General features: G+C 36.8%; 1 protein-coding gene across 1 annotated transcript; it reads right to left on the minus strand.

Annotated features, from left to right (window-relative positions):
* Positions 1 to 3,514: 3,514 nt before the first annotated feature.
* LOC146306266 (protein C-ets-2-like) lies at positions 3,515 to 9,626 on the minus strand. Its single transcript, XM_084711766.1, has 8 exons — positions 9,608 to 9,626; positions 7,360 to 7,479; positions 7,054 to 7,257; positions 5,799 to 5,873; positions 5,499 to 5,678; positions 4,360 to 4,584; positions 4,150 to 4,268; positions 3,515 to 3,753 (listed from the first exon to the last, which is right to left on the minus strand). Exons 1-8 carry the CDS (start codon positions 9,624 to 9,626, stop codon positions 3,541 to 3,543), a joined length of 1,155 nt encoding a protein of 384 aa, XP_084567892.1. The 3' UTR covers positions 3,515 to 3,540.
* Between the last annotated feature and the right edge of the window lie 1,512 nt (positions 9,627 to 11,138).

An 11,138-nucleotide genomic window follows, 5' to 3' on the forward strand; every position in this document is an offset into this window, starting at 1 on the left:
TTCACCCTCCTGAGCAGCTGGACAAGCCACAGTAACACACACTTCCAAATACGTCCTCCCTGTGGGACACTGAGCAGACAGGACTTGTCTAGACTGAGGTGGTGCACACATGGATCCAGCCTGAGAGGATCCCTGCCAGGAGGTGTTTTAACGCAGATCAGCTGCTGGTTGGACGAACAGAACCTGACTGACATGTCCTCCTCCCTCTGTCCTTCACTTCACTACATACATGTGAAGCAGACAGTTCGTCACCCTGCAGAGAGATCAGGCGCTCTAATTGAATGTCTCCGATACCACACGAGGTTTTATTGATTTATTGTCTTTCAGTTCTTCATGCAGCAGGGGATCATTTCTGCTGCTGTGGAGTTAAAGGGATAGTTCACCCAAAAGTGAAAATTCAGTCATTATCTGCTCATCCTCATGCTGACTGAAGGCTTAGTTTTCTAAGTTCACAGAACACAGCTGGAGTTTCACAAGAAAACAGTGTTGCAGAATCTTCCAAACAATCCTTTAACTATGGTTCCTTTCTGTCCCACCTTGTTCTGTCTGCACAGCTGGTTTAAAATGATGATGATGATGATGATGATGACGATGTTCGGTGGCTGTGGCTCAGGAGGCAGAGTAGGTCGTCCACTAATGTGAAGATTAGTGGTTGGACCTCCAGCTTCTCTAGTCTACATGTCCAAGTGTCTCTGGGCAAGATACTGAGTTGCCCCCAATGGCTGTCCCATCAGTGTGTGATCGTGTGAGCGAAAGTGAGAAGACAAATGAAGACAAACAAAGACGTAATAAGACAAAATTGACACAAAACAGAAAAGACGTAACAATACATAACAAGACAAAAATGACATAAGAGATCTAACAAAATGAAAACAATGTAAAAGGTGTAACAAGACAATACGACATAACAGGACATAACAAGAGGAAAATTCTGTATAAGATGTAACAATGTAACAAGGTAAAAATGACATAGGGTGAAAATGATGTAAAAACAACGTCCAAAATGACATAACAATATATAACAAGATGAAAACGGTGTAAAAGAGCTAACAAGATGAAAATGATATAACAAGACCAAAGTAACAACAATAAATGATGTAAAAGACGTAACAAGGCAAAAAAATTGCAAGATGTAAATAAATGAAAACAAGTGTGAAAGACAACAAATGAAAAGGAAGGAACAAGTCAAGAATTCTGTATGAAAATGACATAACAAGACAAAAGTGACATAAGACTACAACTGGAAAAGGTGAGGTTCAGTTAGCTTTGCTACTTAGCTACTTTTTACTTTTACTTATACTTTGAGTACAGATCAGAGCCTGTACTTTTTCACTTTCACTGAAGTTAAGAAGTTGAGTCTTTTTTTACACAAGTATTTGTACTTCTCTTTGAGTACAGAATGTGTGTACTTTTGCCACCTCTGTTAAATATCAACACAAAACACATAAATGATGGTATCAGTTTTCACCCTCTATCATGAAATGGTCACATGGCTGTAGCTCAGGTTTCAGCCAAATCTAAAGACGCCTGGATCTAATTATTTCCCATGACTCAGTTTTGTTTCTTTCTTCTTCTTTTTTTTTTAACTCATAGCTCTCAGGGGAAAGTGCTGTGGTATAAATTACAGGGTCAGTGTCATATTCTCCAGAGCTCTGTCCTGACCAATGAACACACTCATTCCTAACACACACTCAGACAAAGACACGCGCACACACACACACACACACTCTGCCCCACGCCAGCTCTTCCATTAGCGGGCCTTGGGAGGGTAAGTGGTGGAAATAATCCTCACACACTCGATGCTCTCGCTCTGTTTCTGTCTCCTGCTCACTGAGGGGTCAAATCAAATCAGCATTCAGCCATTTGTCATCGCAGACACACTCTTAGTTTCACGCTATAAATCTGGGTATGTAAATGAGATGCTGGAACCTGAACGTGTCATGTTACGATGTGACTCACTCGACGGTAAAACAAGTGAAACGTGTTCTCCTGTAGTATATCTCAGCCGAAAACATCATCCCCAGGTTTCATGTAGGACCATTTCACATCCTACACCATATACAACCACCGGATATCACATGATCACCCAAGTCTCATACCACAACTGAGCAAACTCCATTAACTGATGAAGACCATGAGATGTGATTGAAAGGTCCCAAGAAAGCTAGCCAAAAGAACTCTGAGTTCAAATGTTCTTGTCAGAAGAATACTTATGGTGTGCTCATCATTACTGACCATGAAACTGATAAATAGAAAAAAAAAACTGACCATAGACTCGAGGTTTCTGCCTCTTTAAAGGGAGCTTTTCCTCAACACCGTTGCCTAGTGCTTGCTCATGGTGAGAACTGTTGGGTCATTTAAAATAATATTATAAAGAGTCAAGTCTAGACCTGCTCTGTGTGAAAAGTCCCCTGAGATCATTTCTGTCATGATTTGGCTCTATATTAATAAAACTGACTTGACTTGTCTGTTTTGGTTGAACCCGAACACATGTTTATTAATGGTTTAGTCATAAATACAAGTCTAATGGATTTCAGCTGGTAAACACACTCAGATCACACACTCATGCTCAGCTGCACATCTAATGCTCTGTGAAATGTACATATCATGAAACATGAGGGGGAATTATTGGCTCCATCTGTCATACACACACACACACACACACACACACACACACACACACACACACACACTTTTTATGCATCAAAACCTTTCGGGCAAACATTATAAAAGTGAAACATGAATGTCCATTCAGTTGTTCAACATCTTTTTTTTTTTTAACTTTACCTGAAGTACCCAATGACCATTAAAAATAACTTATTATCACATAATGTATTATAATGGTGGTTTAATGCATCATAAAATAGTAACATATTACAACTCTGACAATTATAATACACTATGATCCTTGCCTGAAAAAAGTAGTTATGAGGTATTATTATACTTGACCTTATAAGTCATTATAAAATGCTTTATAATGTGTTTTAATATGTATCTGTGCTTATAACTATAATTATACTGACCTAACATATTATAAGTATGTTTCTAATGCATTATAGAGGTGGGTGTCATAGAAAGTCTTACCAGAAAAACACATAGAGACTATTGTTCAATTCTAGGTAATTAATAATGACAGCAGCTATTTCATTTTATTTTTTAATAAAAGGTCAACATCATGTATTATACAGTATATTGACAATACAGACCCATCAGTCTTAAGTATTCATACAAGGATAGATGACATAAATAACTTGGCAGTGAGTTTTATTGTTTGACAGTCACAACAGTCAAGATAAAGTGCTACATTTCACTCAGACTCAGAATTTAACAGACAACCTCAGCATCCTCCCACACATATACACACACACACACATATATACTGTACATACAGTGTGTATGACCCTCTGAGCTGCAGAGGGTCAGTTCTATCAAATAACGAAATAAAATAAATAATGATAATAAATTCATAAATAAAGTTATAAACTGAAGGATCTCATATAAAAAAAGTGTCTCTTTGTTCTTTCTTGTTATTTGAGGTCTTCAGTGACTCTTGCTCCTGATGTCCAACATGGCGTGCAGCTCCCCAGGCTCATATCCCAGCAGGCCTTGCAGGTTGCAGACAAAGCGGTAGACGTAGCGTTTGCCGGCCGTCTTGCGGATGATGTTCTTGTCGTAGTAGTATCGTAGACCTCGACTCAGCTTCTCATAGTTCATCTTAGGTTTGTTCTTCCTCCGACCCCACAGCAGAGCCACCTGGAGACAAAGCTGCAGGTTTACTTCAGAGGATGACAGTAGATCTTAGAAAACTACACACCTCTGATTACTTTAATGGCAAAAAAATGATTCTAAACAATATTACATGAAGCAGATTTAATGCTGGAGTATTGTCGAGTGATACAGTAGTCACTGCAGTCAGTGAACTACAATTTTTTAAGACTGATTGGTTGAAAGTCAGAATCCTGAGTTTAAAATCAGAATATCAAGGATAAAGTCAGAAGTCTGAGACAAGATCAAAATTCTGAGATTAAAGTCAGAATTCTGAGTTTAATACTGAGTTTAATCTCAATCTCAATCTCTCAAAAAACATATTTCCCCAACTGGAGGAGTATTTTAAGTTCAATATTGCTCAGACCTATAAGCATTATGTACCTCATCAGGGTCTGTCAGCTTGAACTCCCATCCATCTCCTGTCCAGCTTATATATGACTGACAGCTGCGGTCTGTGAGAAGCTCCAGCAGAAACTGCCACAGCTGAATGGGACCAGTTCCTGTTGAAACACAATGAGAAGAACAGCTTGAAGACCTGTGCCATTTACAACTGACACAACTCTTTATCTAGTACCTCGTACAAACACTCACCAGTGTAACCAGCAAGGATGGCTGCTGGTATCACGGCTCTGCCCAGATCTGTCTTGTTGCCTACATATTCTTTGAAGCTCCTGTGCGTCTGTGGCAGAGCGAAGACGTCTTCAGACATGCTCTCCTCCATCACTGGATCTATGTCCTGCAGTGGAGCCGTCCACGATAAAGATCCCACAATGTCAGAGTCGTCGCTGTGAGCAATGTCCACTTCTGAGTCTGTCTCTACAGGAACAGAGCAGCAGAAACACAGGAAAAAGACAGGTTAATAACGCTGGAGATACAAAACAGCTTCTGGTGGCCATATTGGATTACAAACCATGAACTGTTACAGTTTTCTGAAACTAAATTAATTTGTGATGATTATCCTGTAAATCACATTCAGAAGCTAAAAAAAACATTTTGAAAATCCCTGAGCAGTTTTTTTTTTGTTCTGTTTTTTTGTCGCTTGAAAGGAAAAACAATTGGCATCTTATAGTGACTTCACCCATAGAGAAACTATGGTAGCCACAAACCTCACGAAAAAAGCAAAATGCTATCTAAAGCTATTTTTGGCAGTTTGGTTTGTCCATTCTGGGCTACTGTAGAAATATGGCAGTTCAACATGGGTTGTGGTCATGTTTTGTTTTGTTAACCTGGTTAGTTTAAATCGAATATTCATTTCTGTTAAATGTTGCACTTTCTTTTTCACGTAGTTGTTAACATTGTCTGTTATAGTCACCTTTTCATATAGTAGAAAATAGCTGGTTGTTGCGTTGTTGTTTTTTGACGCATGCAAAGCTATGATTTGGCTGACTTATCTTTTGAATGTAGATTTATAAAAATATGTTTAATCTTTTAATATTTTCAGTTTTATTCAATGTATGTATTTATGCTCAGCAACACAACATAGTTCTGATAAGTTGGTAAAAATGTTATGGCTAATGTGTTAGCAAAAAGTTGTCCATCCAACACACAAAGAGCGTTACTAGCATTACTTTTCTAAGTCCAATATTCACTCTCTTTTAGCTCTGTTTTGGTCTCCACCAACACCTGAGACAAATGTCTGGCTCTTTATTTGTAACCTGATCTGTCAGCTGTTGATAAGGATGACTGAGACTGAACAGTAACAGGTAAATGAAGGTGTATGAAGTTTTCACCTTGCAGCAGAGCAGCTGTGCTCCTGCTCTTGCTGGGATCTCCTGCTTTGATCAGATAATAGTCTTGATGTTGGACAGTCACAGGGTCCAGAGGGTGGAGGTCTGTCCTGTCAGTGGGACGGTACTCAACATGGTGACTGTGTTTGTCTGAAGGCTCCTCAACATAGTCGGAGTAGCTTTCTGAGGAAGAGAATCATGAACCCAATCAGAAGAGTATTATGACATAATTACATGTAATAGTGGTAATTATGGTGATGACAAAAGCCAAATGTTGGAGAAGACACATTACTCCATGATTACCTCTGATGATTTGAAGCTGGCAGTACGATGGTGTTGTGTATGTGGGTAAAGATGAGCAGCAGTCATTTTCATTCTCTGCAGGATCAGATTCAAAGATGTTAACAAGATGACAAGATGAAGATGTTTTTGTGTATTATTATTATTCCATGACAGGAAGATTATAAAGTACATATGATAACACTTTCTATGAAGGTGCTTTCTATTTTGCATTCTAAGCTCATTCATAAGATAAAATGCATTTATAAGGCTTTGTAACTCTATATGATTGTTTATAACTATTCATGACAGCTCATAACAAGGTTTATAAAGTATTATGAATTGTGGACACAATGTCATGTCCATAATCCTTTACATGCATGTTCATAAGACATAATGAATTTATAAGGCTTTGTAATACTCTATTACAAGTTGTGGACATAGTGTAGCACATCTAAAAGTTATTATAATGCATTTATAAGGCTTTACAAAACTCTTTATTAATGTTTATAATCCATCATGACAGCTCATAACAAGGTTTGTAAAGTATTGTAAGTTATAGACATAATGTCCTGTCAAGTCTATAATGCATTTATAAGGCTTTATAAAACTCATTAATGTTTATAATCATGCATGATTGCTTGTAAGGGTTGGTTCCTAAAGTAATTTGAATGGTGAACATGATGAAGTTGTCAATTGATTGTTGTACACATAATGTATAATCTCAGCAGTCATAATGCTTTATAAGTCTGCAGCACATCAAAGTGACAACAGTGTTTGACAAAAGAATCTGGGTCCTGGGTTACACAGGACACTGTAACTACCATGACTTTAGACAGTTATAAAGACACATAGAGAACTGTTGAGTTTATGAAATGGAATAATGTCTTATAACCATCAATAGTATGCTCTGGCACGACTTAATGAGCTTTAAACAAAGTGAAAGCACAGTATAGTTATTAGCAACTGAATGATACACTGACACTGTTGTCACTGGCATGGAAGTATTATGAATGCTAAACTATTAATAAATATAATAATTAAGTCTTCCACTTATAATACTTTATGTAACTTCTTATAACAACTGAGATCATTGTTAAAACACACACTGTTTTTCTTGTACTACTGAATTTAAATGTGGTAAATTTTAAGTCACATATATTTTTAAGAAAACTATAAGTGCCTTCATTAGATTTTGACGAGCAAAGAACTTTATCAAAGGTGGAGTTTTAACTTCATGTAGCCAAACTGTGAGTTTCTGGTTGAGAATCGTCTGTACCTCTCCTCATGTCCTCCAGATGCTCCCACAGGATCTCCCCTGCAGTGCAGTCAGACATCAGGCCCAGGAAAGCCTCTCTGTCCAGGCCACACAGCTCCGCGCCCTGCAGGCCTCTCAGCTCTGAACCCAGACAGTGGAGCCCAAACTCAGCCTGGCACCAGTCCAACCAGTAGTTCACCTCCCAGTCTGACCACAGGCTGGGATCTGGAAAGACCAAATGTGAGTTAACTACAGCTCTGAACAGACCAAACGAAGCTTCACCTCCTCTAGTAAAAGCTTTCACTCCCATATTCAAGACTGAAATACCCTGTGGGAAGTGATGGATGATTCTCTCCTGGGCAAATCCAGCGAAACTGGCCTTCACTGCCTGGCTGAGGACCTCCTTACTGGTCGGGGTGAGAGGAGGGACCTCCAGGGAGTCCAGCTCTGCATGAGACAACAATTAGAATTCTGGGAAAGTCCCATTACCGAAAATGTCCGAATTCTGAGAATTACATACAAAAGGGTCCGCTGTAATAAATGTGTTTGTTTCTTGTACAGCAGCTCATCAGTGAATATAGTATTTTTTTTATAAAACGGGGGTCTGCAGCCTGCAGCTCTGGAGTCACATGCAGCTCTTTAGCTCCTCTCCAGTGGCTCCCTGGCTTTGGCAAAAAATTACATTGAAAAGAATAATGTTTTTGGAGTTTTGAGCCCAACTCAAATTCTTTTTGAGTTCTGAAAACGTTTTGCCAACTACTGATCCTTAATTGTGATAATTTACTTTTTTCTTTAGATAAACAGCAATCTTTGAGTTTTAGAAACCCTCAGAGTTTGTATTTAAAAAGCTACTGAGTACATGCATCGAAGTGAATTCACTGATGTTTAAAATTATTATACGTTCAATTAAAACCATTTCATTTCAGGCATGAAAATAATGATAAATCAGGTTCACAGTGCACTGTGACCAATTTTTGATGGGTTTTTTTTTCTAAAACTCTAAGATTTAAGTTTATCTAAAGAATAAAAATAAATAATCTCAACTAAACATTTTACTGTAGAACAGCAAAACTTTTTAAAGTTTATTTCAAATGTCAAAAAGTTTTTGCAGTGAGTTGCAGTGAAATTTTGAGTCTTCTCAACTATTAATTTTACAGTGTAAAGCGATTCTTGCATTCTCCAACTGTAAACATACGTAGCCTATACACCACCTTAAAAAAAAGTTTTAATATTGTGTCAACTCAAATGTCCGTCATAGCCTACATTTATGGCTCAGAGCCTTTTCCTCTAAATTTTGACAGTGGCTCGTCTTCTTGAGTCTTCATAAGCTCAATATGGAAGCCAAATCAAAATAAACTTTTTCCTATTTGAGTAAAAATGACTTGAACACAGTTAAAATAATTCAAATCTAGTTACACAGCAACAAGTAAAAATTGAAAGTGACCTTTCAAAGGCAGATGATGCCTGACATTTAACAGAATTTAAACCATGTACAAAAAAGTAATATTATTAGAAGGTAATATTATAGTAATATGTATAAATAATATAAAAACTAAAATTATTAGATACTACAGGAATAATGTGATTATTTGGGGTGTTTTTATTGGAGATACAATGAGTTATATGATATGATATTTTCAGTGTTACTTTCAGTGCTCCCTTGATGGGGGCAACACATTAAATTTAATATTACAGTCTCATCCTTGTTAGTGAAAAATACATCAACTGTAGTATTAATCAGTGCTTTTATATATATTTAAAAATGACTAGTATATTTCAAGTAGTCTCTGATTTTTTAAGGAAATGGAAAGTTACAATGGCCTCTGTATCAGATTTATGAGTTATGTTCCATAATGCATGAAAGATTAAAGGTAGAATCAGTAGGATTTATCTGAGCTGTTTGTAAACACACCAGAAAGATTTTTACATTTTTCATTTATTACTCATTCCAATGATGTTAAATACTGAAGTTTTGGGTTGGGAAAGTGTCCCGAGTCACATCCAACATCCAACAATTCCCACCATGAGCAAGCACTAAGGTGACAGTGGTGAGGAAAAACCCCCTACTAACTACTACCTACTACTACTACTACTACTACTAACTACTGTTTCTAAGGTAAAGAATGATGCTTCAACCATGATGAGTTACAAACGCATTCATAAAAAGTTTTAAACTCCCTTTGAATGACTTATCAACAGGTAATAAAAGGTTAATAACACAGCAATGAACAAATCACATATTATTAAATATGATTAAAGCGATACAGAAATCATTCATTATCTGTTTACACACCCAAGGCTTCATAGAACTATTCTTAAATACTTTCAAAAACACCTAACAATGGCCTTATGTCTGCTTACAACTGCATTATTATGAGTCATAAACCATTCATACAGTGTTTACAGGCTGTACGCTGTTTTTCAATACTCAGCAGGACAGTTAAAGTAAACTGTTGCCATAATGTCTAATAAAAACTTGTGATACATTCAATATTTACCAGAGAATGGTCAGACTGGAACAAAGAAGAAAAGAGTGAGATGAAGCCCTGAACAGATGGAGGAATATTCGTCTTACCGTATGTGCTGCAGTCCATCTCAGTGTGAGAGGAAGTGGGGATCAGGTGGAGGAAAGTGAGACCACAAAAGGGGGATTGGGGCTTTAATATGATGGATGGGAGGGGAGGAGGGGGCCGGTTGTGATGGACAACTGTCAATCATGTGGATGTGGGAGGGGCAGGAGGAACAGGTCTGAAGCCGAGTGTGGAATCACAAAACCAGTTCAAGTGGGACCTGATTTTACACCCAGTGTGTACAGAAGAAAGAATATGACATGACAACCAGTCGCAAACATTAATGTTTTCTTTAATGTCATGACCCATTTTGAACTCTAAAAGTCTTCTGTGGTCCACTAAAACCAAATACAGGGTAACACCTGTTGAACTAGGTCAGATAATGTAATTTAAATTTGATTTATTAGTTCTGATTACTTTTTAAATTAATTATTAATATTTTATGGTAATTTTAAGCATATAATATTTTTATAAAAACATTTTATTTATTTTTCTTGACCTCTCAGGGCCCATCTGTAGGGCCTTTATGTCCCACCCCTGGGCTGTGACCCACACTTTGGGAACCACTGCTATAGGACATTATGAGATAATTACATATAGAATCACAGCTTTTATTTGCTGATGGATTACGGTAAACAAGTAGCATTTTATTTGAAGGGATGCGCATAAAATTGGCAGGACACCCTTATAACCATCACATGACACTTGTGGAATCTTTATGACTGCTGTCATGAGGTGTCATTCGGTCAGTGAGGTTATTTTCAAAGCGAAGTTGACATTGTTTGAGATGTCTTTGCTATGACAACTTGATTATAATAAATATGTCACTTGTAGCTGAGATCTATGAAAATATTAATGGCACAATTATAATGTGTCATGACAGCCAGTGTCAAAACCAACCACTTATGACAGCATAATGTACACTGTAAAAAGGAAAATGTTTAGAAAACTCAAAACTTCATGGCAATGTACTGCAATAGATTTTTGAGTTTTAAGCCCAACTCAAACTCTTAAGTTTTGAGAAAGTTTTACCAACTACTGAAGCTTTGCTGGGATAATTTATTTATATTTTTAATTATAATATATTATATTATAATTTATATTTTTTTTCTTCTTTAGATCAACTTTTTTGAAATTCATAAACTCAGAACATTCTATTTAAATAAATATTGAGTAAATTCATTAAAGTGAATATAAATGTTAACATTTTAATATTTTCAATTAAAACAAAATATTAAAATAAAATAAAATATTAATTAAAACAAAAGAGAGAAACACAAATGTTGTCATTTATCATACAATTTATAGTTTTAATGAAAGTCTTTCTGCAGAATTTCTTTAGTGACTGAAGCAGACACCATGAAAAGCATGAAAGCTGAGGTAAAGACTGCAAAATGAAGATGCATGTTCATTAAAAAAAAAAAAGTCAGGACCTCTATCGCCCTCTACTGGCAGTCAGTAGAAACTGGCTCAGGTGCATTACCTCCCTTTAGTTATACAGCATGTGTTTGTTCACTGCTCTGAATTTCATCTGTC

Source organism: Lutjanus erythropterus, chromosome 23, assembly GCF_056507025.1.
Source record: "Lutjanus erythropterus isolate fLutEry1 chromosome 23, fLutEry1.hap2, whole genome shotgun sequence".
NCBI classification, from domain to species: Eukaryota; Metazoa; Chordata; class Actinopteri; order Lutjaniformes; family Lutjanidae; genus Lutjanus; species Lutjanus erythropterus.